The sequence below is a fragment of the Salmo salar genome, chromosome ssa02, assembly GCF_905237065.1.
Source record: "Salmo salar chromosome ssa02, Ssal_v3.1, whole genome shotgun sequence".
Taxonomy (NCBI): Eukaryota; Metazoa; Chordata; class Actinopteri; order Salmoniformes; family Salmonidae; genus Salmo; species Salmo salar.
In genome coordinates, this window is record NC_059443.1 from 52,819,577 (window position 1) to 52,834,191 (window position 14,615).

At 44.2% G+C, this 14,615-nt stretch overlaps 1 protein-coding gene across 2 annotated transcripts; it reads right to left on the reverse strand.

The window, feature by feature from the left end:
• Positions 1–2,189: 2,189 nt before the first annotated feature.
• Positions 2,190–14,154, reverse strand: LOC106585868 (malate dehydrogenase, cytoplasmic). 2 transcript variants are annotated; one of them, XM_014172587.2, is made up of 9 exons: positions 13,767–14,154; positions 10,105–10,203; positions 9,801–9,897; positions 8,216–8,391; positions 6,427–6,549; positions 5,917–6,093; positions 5,078–5,191; positions 4,586–4,675; positions 2,190–2,633 (listed from the first exon to the last, which is right to left on the reverse strand). In XM_014172587.2, exons 1-9 carry the CDS (start codon positions 13,818–13,820, stop codon positions 2,511–2,513), a joined length of 1,053 nt encoding a protein of 350 aa, XP_014028062.1. In that variant the 5' UTR covers positions 13,821–14,154; the 3' UTR covers positions 2,190–2,510. The 2 variants fall into 2 exon arrangements, with proteins under 2 accessions (XP_014028062.1, XP_014028070.1); XM_014172595.2 differs by lacking the exon at positions 13,767–14,154 and adding an exon at positions 11,076–11,371.
• Between the last annotated feature and the right edge of the window lie 461 nt (positions 14,155–14,615).

The window sequence follows — 14,615 nt, forward strand, 5'->3', positions numbered from 1 at the left end:
CATACCAAGCGGTGATTCAACCAGTCGGGATGCTCTCGATGGTGCAGCTATCAAACTTTTTGAGGATCTGGGGACCCATGCCAAATCTTTTCAGTCTCCTGAGGGGGAATAGTGTGTCTTGGTGTGTTTGGACCATGATAGTTCATTGGTGATGTGGACACCAAGGAACTTGAAACTCCCGACCCACTCCACTACAGCCCCGTCGATGTTGAATGGGAGCCTGTTCGGCCCATCTTTTCCTGTAGTCCACGATCAGCCCCTTTGTCTTGCTCATGTTGAGGAAGAGGTTGTTGTCCTGGCACCACACTGCCAGTTCTCTGACCTCCTCCTTATAGGCTGTCTCATTGTTGTCGGTGATCAGGCCTGCCACTGTTGTCATCAGCAAACTTAATGGTGTTGGAGTCGTGTTTGGCCACACAGTCGAGGGTGAACAGGGAGTACAGGTGGGGACTAAGTACACATCCCTGAGGGGCCCCAGAGTGGAGGATCAGTGTGGCAGATGTGTTGTTGCCTACCTTTACCACCTGGGGGTGGCCTGTCAGGAAGTCCAGGATCCAGTTGCAGAGGGAGGTGTTTAGTCCCAGGGTCCTTAGCTTAGTGATGAGCTTCGTGGGCACTATGGTGTTGAACGCTGAGCTGTAGTCAATGAACAGCATTCTCACATAGGTGTTCCTTTTGTCCAGGTGGGAAAGGGCAGTGTGGAGTGCGATTGAGATTGCGTCATCTGTGGATATGTTGGGGCGGTATGCGAATTGGAGTGGGTCTCGGGTGTCCGGGAGGATGGTGTTGATGTGAGCCATGACCAGGCTTTCAAAGCACTTCATGGCTACCGACGTAAGTGCTACGGGGCTGTAATCATTTAGGCCGGTTACGTTCGCTTCCTTGGGCACAGGGACTATGGTGGTCTGCCTTTCAGATGGCAACTCTGCTGACTAATCTGAGTATTAGTCAAGAATGACTTTGTTCAGTAGATTGCCTAAATCATTTTCTTCTCAGATAGTCTTTTTCCCTTTAATAGCCTTTCTTCCCAAACATCTTTGAGGCTTAATCCACCCCTCCAAATAATCCCCAAATACACCCCAAACCTCAGTGGAGGCCTTCTGTTTTTGGGCCCAGTACCATGCCTTTTTGGCCCACCAGACTCCCTGGTTCTGGTGGTCAGCTGATGAGGGATGAGGGACCAAAAGCCTGAAAATACATTCCAGAAATTGATCAAATACTATAAACTAAGATCTCTATGTGATCTCTTCAAATAGTTCCAAAAAGCCTAGCCTATATAGTCTTTGATCGCTTTCTGAAATTTGATTGCAAATATTGGACATTCAATGAAAGATGGACATCAATGACTTGAGAGAGACCTGACACCAGTGACAGCCGCTGTGTTGGTAAAGGAACACTTTCATTCCAGCAATTGAGAAAATATTATAAAATGTTTAAAACAATTCATATGTAATTTAATTGGATCCCTCTTCTCTGGAGTGGGGTGTATGGGTCTTCCGGACCACCCTCTGCCTGCATAGCACAGCTCACCAAACAGTAGACAAAGTTCAGCCCCTGGCCACTGTGCAGTTTGTCAGGCACTGCAAAAGGGGCAGAGTGCCTTCCACTGGGCAGTCCAGGATGGTTGATTAAATGACGAGGTTCTCGGATGGTTGTAAAAAATAACTTTACATGCAACGGCTATTTTTGAAACATTGATAACTCCTGGTAAGAAATTATTGGGTAACAGGGAAATTAAAATCCCCTTCAAATCTTAGGCTTTTCACTACTTGAATCTTGTTAATATGGTTAAACTACCATTTGATCGATTTGAAAGGGTCACCGAGTAGTAAAACGCTGTCAACACTGCCACCATGTGGTCAAACGTTTCATTGCAAAGGGCAATGAACCTCACCATCCTTCACATCACCAACATCCTACATTTAGTGATTGTCTGTCTTTTTTCTGACTGACAAGATATTTAACTTCAGAAATACCCTCTTTGATCACAATACTTTGAGTTCAACATGTTTGAAGGCTCAACGGAAAGAGGGGGTAGAAAAATTATTACTCAACATTTCCCTAGTCGTGATATAACTTCCATACACATATATATAAATACAACTTTCATATTTTTATTAACTGGAAAAATAACAGAAAACCCTAGCTTTAAAGATATTTATTCAAATAACCAACCACAATCCACAGTATGGGTTTTCAGTTGTATCTGTTTTTATTGTTAGATAACATGTACAAGTACAGTAGAACTATTGTGCGTTACCATCTACCCAAAGGACAATCCTCCAGTGTCTTCTGACAAAGGCCAACGTTTAGATAGCATTTTTTTATTACAGGTTTATTATTAAAATAACCTTTACCTTAAACACACATACATACAGAGAGGTACACACACACGCCAATTGTGCAGGGGACTCGAGTGGGGGTATTGGTCACAGACGTGAGTCAGGAGGGTTCTGGGGGTCTTCTAAGTGCTGCTGTTGTGGCGGTGTGCCTGTAGGTGGCACTGCGAGTCACTGGCTCAGGAAGGACAGGGCCGTGTCTCGCTCCTCCACCAGCTCGGCGGCTGTGGCGTCCATCTTGGCGCGGGAGAAGTCGTTGATAGGCAGACCGTCATGGATATTCCACGACTTGTTCTGTGGGGAGAATATGGATGAGGATCAAACGGGGGCTCTTTAGCACATCTCATCTAGTCCAGGATCACAACTACAGTACATGACTACAGTACCCATAATGCTCTGCGTAACACAGTTGTGTCACGATTTTCCAATTGCAAATGAATGCGGCAAAAGTCTGTGTAAACTGCTGGCTTGCAACAGTAGGCCTATGTTGGTATAACCTATACTCTGAAAAGCGGGTGTTGGGTAACAATGACTTTCAATAACCACCCATCGGTGAATGATATATAAACTCAGCAAAAAAAGAAAACATCCTCTCACTGTCAACTGCGTTTATTTTCAGCAAACTTAACATGTGTAAGTATTTTTATGAACATCACAAGATTCAACAACTGAGACATAAACTGAACCAGTTCCACAGAAATGTAACTAACAGAAATGGAATAATGTGTCCCTGAGGGGGGTCAAAATCAAAAGTAACAGTCAGTATCTGGTGTGGCCACCAGCTGCATTAAGTACTGTTAGTGCATCTCCTCCTCATGGACTGAACCAGATTTGCCAGTTCTTGCTGTGAGATGTTACCCCACTCTTCCACCAAGGCACCTGCAAGTTCACGGACATTTCTGGGGGGAATGGCCCTAGCCCTCACCCTCCGATCCAACAGCTCCCAGACGCGCTCAATGGGATTGAGATCCGGGCTCTTCGCTGGCCATGGCAGAACACTGACATTCCTGTCTTGCAGGAAATCACGCACAGAACGAGCAGTATGGCTGGTGGCATGTCATGATGGAGGGTCATGTCAGGATGAGCCTGCAGGAAGGGTACCACATGAGGGAGGAGGATGTCTTCCTTGTAAACGCACAGCGTTGAGATTGCCTGCAATGACAACAAGCTCAGTCCGATGATGCTGTGGCACACCACTCCAGACCACAACGGACAATCCACCTCAAAAACGATCCCGCTCCAGAGTACAGGCCTTGGTATAACGCTCATTCCTTCAACGATAAACGCAAATCTGACCATCACCCCTGGTGAGACAAAACCGCGACTTGTCATTGAAGAGCACTTTTTGCCAGTCCTGTCTGGTCTAGTGACGGTGGGTTTGTGCCCATAGGAGAGGTTGTTGTCGGTGATGTTTGGTGAGGACCTGTCTTACAACAGGCCTACAAGCCCTCAGTCCAGCCTCTCTCAGCCTATTGCGGACAGTCTGAGCACTGATGGAGGAATTGTGCATTCCTGGTGTAACACGGGCAGTTGTTGTTGCCATCCTGTACCTGTCCCGCAGGTGTGATGTTCGGATGTACCGATCCTGTGCAGGTGTTGTTACACGTGGTCTGCCACTGCGAGGACGATCAGTCCGTCCTGTCTCTCTCTAGCGCTGTCTTAGGCGTCTCACAGTACGGACATAGCAATTTATTGCCCTGGCCACATCTGCAGTCCTCATGCTTCCTTGCAGCATGCCTAAGGCACGTTCACGCAGATGAGCAGGGACCCTTTCTTTTGATGTTTTTCCAGATTCAGTAGAAAGGCCTCTGTGTCCTAAGTTTCCATAACTGTGACCTTAATTGCCTACCGTCTGTAAGCCGTTAGTGTCTTAACGACTGTTCCACAGGTGCATGTTCATTAATTGTTTGTGGTTAGTTGAAAAAGCATGGGAAACAGTGTTTCAACCCTTTACAATGAAGATCTGTGAAGTTATTTGGATTTTTGTGAATTATCTTTGAAAGACAGGGTCCTGAAAAGGGGAAGTTTCTTTTTTTGCTGAGTTTATATGTTATATTAATACACCTTGCCAGGGTTGATTAGTTATGTCCATAGAGATGCTAGACAACCCATCTCCTATGTATACAATGGCCTCTTCTGTGACAGAACGAGCAGTGCCATTGAGGGCTATGAGTGACAAGTTTTGGCAATTCATAAATAAACTGTGGCACAAGAGCCCTCAAACCATCTCTATGGTTATGCCTTACCTTGATATGAACAGGGAATGAGTAAATTAGGTCTTCGGGGATTCCGTAGGAGTTTCCACCAGCGTACACACCCATAGACATGAACTCACCCTGAAAATAACAACAGGACAAAACAGTCAGGCCAGGGACTCAGCTTCACAAAACACAACATTTTGGTAACTTCCCCCCCAAATTCCCAGAAATCCTAGGAAAGTTAGCAGAATTATGCAACCCCATGATATTAGATTCCCACTTAAGAGTACTGCCAATTAAAATGAATTTGTCTGAGACATCCAAACAAAACGCTTTGCATGTTTGTGGATTCTTCCAGATTGAAAATAAAAGAGTCACAGTGCTCTGTTCCAAGATATCACTTTTCAAAATATAAACATTTGGACAATGTTAGTTGTTTAGCATTAAATGTTAGTGTTTTATGGTGTTTGGGGGGGAAAAAAAGGGTTCGCTGCAGACCCTTGACGTCATTCCACCCCACCTCCCAAACACACGGCTTACATCGAGAGTGCCGAACCACCAGTCCCTCATGTGGTCACAGATGGCCTTGGCGGCAGACATGGCACTGGAGAGCTTCCTGGCCTTGATGACGGCGGCACCACGCAGCTGCACCGTCTGCAGGAGACAGAGAGGAGAGGAAGAGAGAGCGGGGGGGAAGAGAGGGATTTAGGACTGCTTCATTACAACTAAAGGAACAACACTGGACTAAAGAGACTAATAGATTCAGTGAAAATGCTTGGTATTCAGATAAGATATTATTGAAAGATGAGATATGGGGTCCAGATGACACCCACAACCTACAGTCGCTTTTCCATGAATAGGGATTCAGTCAGGTAAGGATCGCACATTTATAATACCTATGAGCTATGCATACGCAACATAGGTGCAAATAGCTGATCATTAATATGTATAACTACATTCATAAAGCATTATTATTTATTTTTTTACTTATCTATTTTTTTACTTAAGACTTATTTTTCTTAAAACCGCATTGTTGGTTAAGGGCTAGTAAGTAAGCATTTCACTGTAAGGTCTACACCTGTTGTATTCGGAGCATGTGACTAATGAAATTTGATTTGATTGTGAGCAGTAGTCCAAGTTATGTGTGCAGATTTGGGTGTCGAATTGTTTACTTTTTCGTAAAAGCATGAAACTTGGTACATTTGTACAGTTTGAGGCCATGAACATTTTCATAAATGAAGCCATAAAATTATATTTTTTTTAAATGGCAGAATAATGGGTTTTGAAGCAAATTGTTAGAATGCCCTATAGTACATGTTTTATGGGAAATGATGTCAAAATGGGTTAGGTCAGAAGAGCCAAAACTACAGTTCACTTACAGAGATGAAGTCTCCTTTGAGCCAGCTGTCGTCCTTCACGGCGTTGTACGCCTCCACCTCTTTGCCATGCACGTTGACCATGGCGTGGTGCACGTCGGGGTACTGGGTAGATGAGTGGTTGCCCCAGATGATGACGTTCTTGACTGCGTCGGCGGGCACGCCACAACGCATCGCCACCTAGAGGCCGACACAGGCTGTGATGCAATTCATGGGATTTTTGACCATATTGGTATACTCATTCAATTGTTTCAGATCTAATTCCAAATTGACTTACAGCCCCTACACCTTATGCACTTGTAGAGATAAGACAATTGACTAGGTTTAGGCAATATGGTAAAATTTCCAACTAGCCAATCATATTGGTCATACTTAATCCTCTCAGATATCCAGAAGTACATAGGGTATCATAGGGTACATAGGGGATCCATTTGGGATTGGACATTACATCAAGTGCCTAGAGGCTAGGAACTAGTGTCTTTTTCAGGACGGAGCCTTTTGGCTTTGGCCTACCTGGGAACGGGCCCTGTTGTGGTCTAGACGGGTCAGGCAGGAGAAGTTCTCCTTGGGGATGGAGGGGGCGGACTTGGAGGCAATCAGACAGTTGGTGTTAGCAGGGTTTCCCACCACCAAGACCTGAGAGAAAGAGAGAGAGCGAGAGGTTAGAAACATCAAAGAGTCATCACTCACCCAAACTACAGATTCAAGAACAGCTCCATTTCAGAGTAGGAAACAAGAATAGGATAAGTCCTATTTTAAGTCCTCCTCTTCATTTGTGCCATTGTATGTGACTATTTATACATCTAAAAGAATACACATGGTTTATGCAAGCAGAGATGGCACATCCTCAGAAAGAGTAGCAGAGACCTCCCGAGTGGGGATTGGACGGCCGGGATGTCCTTGTCCCGTCGCACTCTAGCGACTTCTGTGGCGCTGACACGGTCGCCAGTTGTACGGTGTTTCCTCTGACACATTGGTGCGGCTGGCTTCTGGGTTAAGCGAGCAGTGTGTCAAGAAGCAGCAAGACTGGGTTGTGTTTCGCCTCCCCCGAGTCCGTACGGGAGTTGCAGCGATGGGACAAGACTAACTACCAATTGGATATCACAAAATTAATATATATTTAAAAATGCAAATATATATTAAAAAAAAAAGAGTAGCAGTGCAACTGAGAAACATGAGTCACGACTAAGGGAAATGCTGACACTTTCTAAATGGCCTATAAATCAATATAAGACAGATGTCACGCACAGAATACATCCCCTTTAAATGAAGGTCAAGGATTAGCTCGATTTAAAGGGATTGTTGTGTGTACATGAGTGTTATGGCTGCCAGCGCCAATCCTAGAAAGATAACATCTCCCGCCATTATGACCCTGAGCAAGGCACTCAACCCCTAAACTACTCACCGTGCCGCTGTACTGTTTCTGGCTAATGTGGGTACTTGGGTGTGCGTATATAGGAGGGATTGGGTAAAGTAGAATCCACATTTCCGTCTGGTATGGATCAATAAAGTATTCTTCTTCTAAAAAACACACTTACTTTAGAGGACGGGCATTCAGTTCTTGTGTAGCTATGTAGATAATATAGAAACCTGCCCATTCATATTCACACACATTCCTGGATCAGAAGTGTTCGACCTTGGCCATAGAAGAGGTGAGGCTTTGTTCGTCACACTGACGTCTAGTTGTTGCTGCAAACCCGCAGTGGCCAAAGGGCCCCTTGTGACACCAGTGACTGCAGTGTGTACACACACACACAACACAGCGTGGAGTAGTTTTCCTCCCTGGCTTTGGAACCCAGCCCATTCCACACAGGATTAATAGCCTGTAAGATGTGAACTTGTGCCTATACCATAGAAGTATAAGGCTGTCCAAAACAAACGGACCCGTTTTAAATGTGAAAAGGTCAAACTATAGTCTGATTTGTCAAAAAGGTTTGTATGACTTTAAAGGAAGGAAAGTTGTAAAATCTGGTTCATGTCAAATGTCCTAGAGGTATTGCATCAAGTCTTTAACATGAATCAAAAATGTATCTCACTAAAATGTTACATCTGTAAAAGCAAATGAACCTTTCCCCAAAACACCCTTTAACATCATTCAACACCCCACAACCAGTACTGTTGTGCCTTTATGTCCCTTGATTATCGTTAGCAATGAGAGCTATCTGTTTGGTGCGGGGTGTGTGTGTGTGTGTGTGTGTGTGTGTGTGTGTGTGTGTCTCTCCCTCTCTCTAGCCAGGCTGCTGCTGCTCTGTGGCAGTGGCCTGAAACATGCCGAGTCATAGACACGCAGAGGGACAGTTACCCTGACGGATTTCTTGGCGTACTTCTCCAGGGCAGCCCCCTGGGTCTTAAAGATGGCCACGTTGGCCTTCAGGAGGTCCTTCCTCTCCATGCCCTCCTTCCTGGGCATAGAGCCCACCAAGATGGCTGCGTCCAGATCCTTGAAGCCCAGCTCCACCTTGTCGGTGGGGATGACCTCTGTGGATGAAGATGGGGGTGGGGTGACGGTTAGTTACGATGGATATTGTGTTGGATAGAGTGGATGTGGTTGTCAACGTTGTGTTACTGCCCCATTTGTAGAGAGATGCATGTTTGTATTGGATTCAGCAATGAACATAAAATTCAGATTTTACATAAAAGCAATACAATTATGATTTTAAGATGCGTTAAAAACACAATTTCTATAAGACAAATTAAGCAAAGAATGTCTGCTAAAGTTAGTAAAATAGTAAATCCGCTCTCTCCACTGGCTTCCAGTTGAAGCTCGCATCCGCTACAAGACCATGGTGATTGCCTACGGAGCTGTGAAGGGAACGGCACCTCCATACCTTCAGGCTCTGATCAGGCCCTACACCCAAACAAGGGCACTGCGTTCATCCACCACTGGCCTGCTGGCCCCCCTACCTCTGAGGAAGCACAGTTCCCGCTCAGCCCAGTCAAAACTGTTCGCTGCTCTGGCACCCCAATGGTGGAACAAGCTCCCTCACGACGCCAGGACAGCGGAGTCAATCACCACCTTCCGGAGACACCTGAAACCCCACCTCTTTAAGGAATACCTAGGATAGGATAAAGTAATCCTTCTAACCCCCCTTAAAAGATTTAGATGCACTATTGTAAAGTGGTTATTCCACTGGATATCATAAGGTGAATGCACCATTTTGTAAGTCGCTCTGGATAAGAGCGTCTGCTAAATGACTTAAATGTAAATGTAAATGTAGTAGGTGTGGTGACAGTTTCTGTTTGTGGTGGTAGCTAAACCATTTATTTACCTTTTTAAATTGACAGTATTTATAATTTCAGGCTCATCTGGGTGTACATGAATTCAAGATAAGGGAAGGACAAACAGTCTCTGTGTGGAAAATGCCCTTAGGTAGTTGTGCACACACACACACCAGGTTATTTCCAAACAGATAGTCTAGCACTCAGTGGCTCCACCTTGCTGATAAATTCTCTCCTTTCTTGAAACCCTGCCAAATGTGCTGATTTTGTAGATAATGTTTGCTCTGTGGCCACGAATGAAAAACTCTTTCCCTGTTTTATCAGGATGAACTTCAGTCAGGGCTCATTGGTGTAGGAGATGTCTTGTACCGACCCTCCCCTATTGTTGCCCCACCACTCCCAGGATTGGTTGGAATTTCCTACAGGCCCTTGGGAACCGACTAATAGGAGGCCTACTTTCTGACACTCCTTCCCACAGCGGTCTGTTGTGGACCATTCCTGCTGCTGTGAAGTTAGTGCTATTGGAAAAGTACCACAGCTACAGGGAGGCACAAATACAGTTCACACTGGGAGGACACAATGTAAATCATGCCAAAAAGCATACCTATGTATTAAAAGTGCATATGTTCTCACCACCAGCCCAGGCAGAATAGAAAAGCATTGCTCACCCCTCAGGAGTGGGAGAGCACAGTCCTGCAGCTCCATCACAACCCCATCCAGAACCGGCAACATGGGAGGGATGTCCAACAGGACCAAGATGATGGGCTAGAACAGAAACGAATGCAAAGAGGGATTTTTCTTTCTTTCTTCAAGCCACTCGGCCCCTCCCGACCTGTGCCAAACAATGCACATCCCATGTATAATTCACACGCGTAACGACATGTTACAATATCCATCTGCCTCCTGTGCTCGAGGACAAAGCTGATTTGAAAGAGAGAGCGTGCGGATAGAAGTAGGCCTTGGCCGTGTTACCTGGTCCTTGCCGAAGACATCTCCCTTGGCGATGCTGTACAGCAGAGAGTAGGCGATCTGTCCAGCAGCGCCAGTCACCAGCACACGGATTGGGTCGGCCTGCAAAACAACACACACCATACTCATTCTGTGCAATCTTCCAACACAGCAGTAATGACCTACATAGCAGGGATAAGCAAATGAAGCGGCAGTGATCGCGTCTGACTGCTATGTTGATTAAAATGACAAAACTCAAGTGTCGACAGATGGAAACGCACTTTGCATTTGCGGGCAGAGGACCTGAATGAAAGAAAGACGATGATGCCATTTTCTACTAAATGCCACGCGCGAAAGTCTTTACATGCTGACCACACCGCGGCTACATTGTTGCTAGCGTGAAAAAGCGGAAACAATTTCCTAATCAGGCACTTTACGTTATCTTCTTCATTTCGGAATTGTAGTCTAGAGACTATAAAAAAAATCCAGCATCCTCATTTCTTAAAATCAAATCAAACGTTTTGTCACATGCGCCGAATACAACCTTAGTGAAATGCTTAATTACAAGCCCTTAACCAGAAATGCAGTTAAGAAAAAATACCTACAAAACAATACCTAAAAGAAAATAAGAACTAAAAGTTACAACTAATTAAAGAGCGGCAGTAAAATAACAATAGCGAGGCTTTAATACAGGGGTTACCGCACAAGATGGCTGGTTGGCCATCTTTCTGACTAACGTTATGAATGAATTCAGAAATAGATGGTGAACGTTAGCCAGAAATCTTTGCTGAAACAACAGACTAATCTTTGATCAAACATAAGATTAACCGCTGATGCTAGCTCCCGGCTTCAATGACAAGTGGACCCAAAACCCCAAGTTGCTCATCAACAATGACAAGCATCTGTTTTCCTACCTAGCAAACACTTTCGATGCATCATTCATATAACTAACAGTTAGCCATAACTGACAGCAACTAAATAAACATACACCTTACCATATTCACTTGAGATAGAGGATCTAGTTAAGCCTGCAGACACTGTTTCTCCCGCTAGGACTAGACAGAAGGGTCACCTCTGCGCTTGTATTGAAATGTATGACGGTGGCGCACTGGATTCCTGTCCTGGGATCTGTAGTTGAATATTCACTGATGCTGGTCTTTTTACCCGCTCAAGTCACGAAAAGGAACACATTCCCCATGACAAACCGCTGCAGCGCCAGCTCCTTCTTATCGTAGGCCAGGCCCATATGACCTTACATGGACCATAGATCTAAATAAAAAAATCTGTGTGGGCAGCGTTCATATTTCTCCTTTTACAAATACCTTGCTTCTTGCGTCTTTCAGCCGCACATTTTTTTTTAATACCTTTTTAAAAATAAATTAACAGACATTCATCACTCCTCTAGAAGGACTGGATAGACAGTATCCTAGGGATTTTCTGTACACAGTCATTCTTACTGTAGCCTAATCAATGAATGAAGGAGGATAGCATAGTATTAACACTTGGCCAAGCTTTTTTTTAAATCTATTTTTAAGAAAACACAACATTTTAATCTATATACACTTCATTAATCAGAGATATACATTAGAGTTGTGTTGGGATGTTATTAGTGGATTTTTGGTAGCCTGTGCCAAGTTGAATTCAGCCAATGAATTCAACCCCTTGCCTATACCCTGACATCAATCTATGTCTACTTTTACAAATGCATCACACCTACATTACACCACACAACATTGTCCTATAAAGATTGAGCCTGCCGACAGGATAAATGTTTAGCAAATCAAAAACATGCTTTATAAATGATCTATTAATGGCTTATAATTAAAGTTAATAAGACTAAGACATGATAAGACATTACCAACAATATTTCAAGCAATGATTAATTCAACCACCCAACAAAAGCCTGATTAGACGGAGTCAAAGGTTGGTTCTGTGACTTACTACTAAGCAAATATTAATGGCCATTGTCTGTAAGATGGATACACTTCTCTTTCATTGCCTCATTGCTTCATGACCACTGATAAGTGAAAGTGCTGGACAAGATTTGTCCATATTGGTTTAACTTGAATACCACTGTCCTCTCCCAGCCTTACTACCTGCATCTTTATTTAGTAGGTGGGTAAAATCAAATAGGTAGTAGGCCAACTGGTAGCCTAATTCAAACAGAAAATACGATTCATCCTCAAGTAGTAAATCTAATGTCCACCTAACTTTTTCTAACAGGACACTATTGGAACAAGATGTCTGTCTGTAGCCTCCACTGGGGCACGAGTGTGGTCATTTGAAGTCAAGTGCAGTGATGTGGCTCTGGTAGACTAGTCACGAGCTGCTTGGCAATAGAACAGACTAAAGTGGCATTATCTTCACAACTGATGAGCAGGCATATGAGCTTTTTATTCTAGGGCGGGGGTAAGAACAAGGTTAGGTTTAGTGAATCCAATTTAGTTTGGATGCACCATAATTCCATCGTTTCTGGCATGTCCCTCTGTGGATGCATTCAGAGTTTTCAAAATTACTCGTTTCAAGAACTAAGCCTGTTGACTTTTATCTATAATTCATGTCCACTCTATTACATCAAGCAACCAGGACCTAACACAGACATGCAGCCGAGTATTTGCCACAGCAGATTTAACATGTCACTTAGTTATTATTTACCATTACTTAAGTTGTATTAGTCGTATATACAGGATATACACGGTATACACCATCTAACAAAACGCTACATGGCTACAAATGTGATTATTGTTATGCAAACAGATATAAAAACGAATCATAAACTGGGTGGTTCGAGCCCTGAATGCTGATTGGCTGACAGCCGTGATATATCAGACCTATACCACGGGTATGACAAAACATGTATTTTTACTGCTCTAATTACGTTGGTAACCAGTTTATAATAGCAATAAGGCACCTCGGGGGTTTGTGGTAAATGACCAATATACCACGGCTAAAGGCTGTATCCAGGCACTCCGCGTTGCATCGTCCTTGCATTAGAACAGCCGTTAGCCGTGGTATATGGCCATATAGCACACCCCTCGTGCTTTATTGCTTAATTAGATCCATTTCATTAGGATTGTGGGAAGTGGGGCATTAATGTTACATAATCGCCAGGTGAAAATAGTTGGCTTCCCTATGGAGGCAGCGCCTGTCTGTCGCACCGGGTGGCAAGGAGCTATCCATGCTGTAATCTGCAATGAACACCCGCTCGCGTTCTTTACCAAAGCTGCCGAGGGGAGGCAGTCAGTGAATTAATGATGATGTGGTCACACAGACAGTACTGTCCAGCCACAGACACTTTGTTCAAGTCTGTAGGCTATTATGAATGAGTAGGCCTCACAGTAGTGTACTCAATTCCAATGTCTTGTTGACTGAGGATAGATACCCCCAAATAGTAGCCTATGGGCCTATCATTTTCTAGTCGACAGTGTCTACTACCCAGAAAGAATAGATGAAGCTTCGGCAAAAACTATCGGGGACCCGAATAAACCAATATTTCACTAGGCTACCCTATAGGATTAGGTTTGTAAGAGCTTATCGTGGTAATTCAACAAGACATAGGCTATAGGGAGGAGAGTCAATGTCAAATTGGCAACTGTAGTTTATTCAAAGGTAGCCTTAATATGTCGTTTGCGAGCCCCTCTGGTATGCTGGTGGCTGGTGCGGTCAAGGACAAGTAAGTGTCTTACCTCCGACGATGCCGCGCGCACCACTATGTACATCGCTGTCAACAAAGTCAACATGGTGAACCCGGATCCGTCCCCCTCGCTACAGTATGTCAGCCCGTCTGTCTTTGCGAGTCCAGCCGAAAAGAGTTTAGGGCGAGATAGTCGGGGAGAGAAGGACCTAGAGAGTGGTGCAACAACCTCAGGGAAACGCGAGCCCCGAGGAGAGAAACGCGCTCCGCTATGCAGTTATACTCGGATCCGCTATCTATCAGTCTCACCCAGGAGTCACCTCCACTCTCTCTCGCACTACAGTCTAGTCCGCTAATAAGCTTTAGTAGACTAAAATAGATTGACTGCGCCGTAATCTTTTGCCCATTAATGAGCACTGTTGCATAAAGTGTAGCCTATCCTAATGATCAAGTCTGGGTTGAGACGGGGGTTTGGTTGATGACATCACTAGTTTACAATTGAGAACCGCAGAGGTGTGGTATGTTTTGAGGGGATCACATAAGGACACCATAATGTACAGTACCAGTCAAAGGTTTGGACACACCTACTCATTCAAGGGTTTTCTTTATGTTTGACTATTTTCTACATTGTAGAATAATAATGAAGACATCAAAACTAAGAAATAACACATGGAATGATATATTAACCAAAAAAAGGTGTTAAACAAATCAAAATCTATTTTATATTTGAGATTATTCAAAGTAACCACCCTTTGCCTTGACAACAGCTTTGCACACTCTTGGCATTCTCTCAACCAGCTTCATCTGGAATGCTTTTCCAACAGTCTTGAAGGAGTTCCCACATATGCTGAGCACTTGTTGGCTGCTTTTATTTCACTCTGCGGTCCGACTCATCCCAAAC

What these genes read in the sequence shown, in the direction of transcription:
- LOC106585868 (XM_014172587.2), bottom strand. Translation starts at nt 13,820, where the DNA reads ATGTTGACTTTGTTGACAGCGATGTACATAGTGGTGCGCGCGGCATCG. An exon ending in ATGTCTTCGGCAAGGACCAG is followed by an intron (nt 9,898 to 10,104) that starts GTAACACGGCCA and finishes TTTCTGTTCTAG; the next exon opens with CCCATCATCTTGGTCCTGTT. An exon ending in TGCTCTCCCACTCCTGAGGG is followed by an intron (nt 8,392 to 9,800) that starts GTGAGCAATGCT and finishes CTTCATCCACAG; the next exon opens with AGGTCATCCCCACCGACAAG.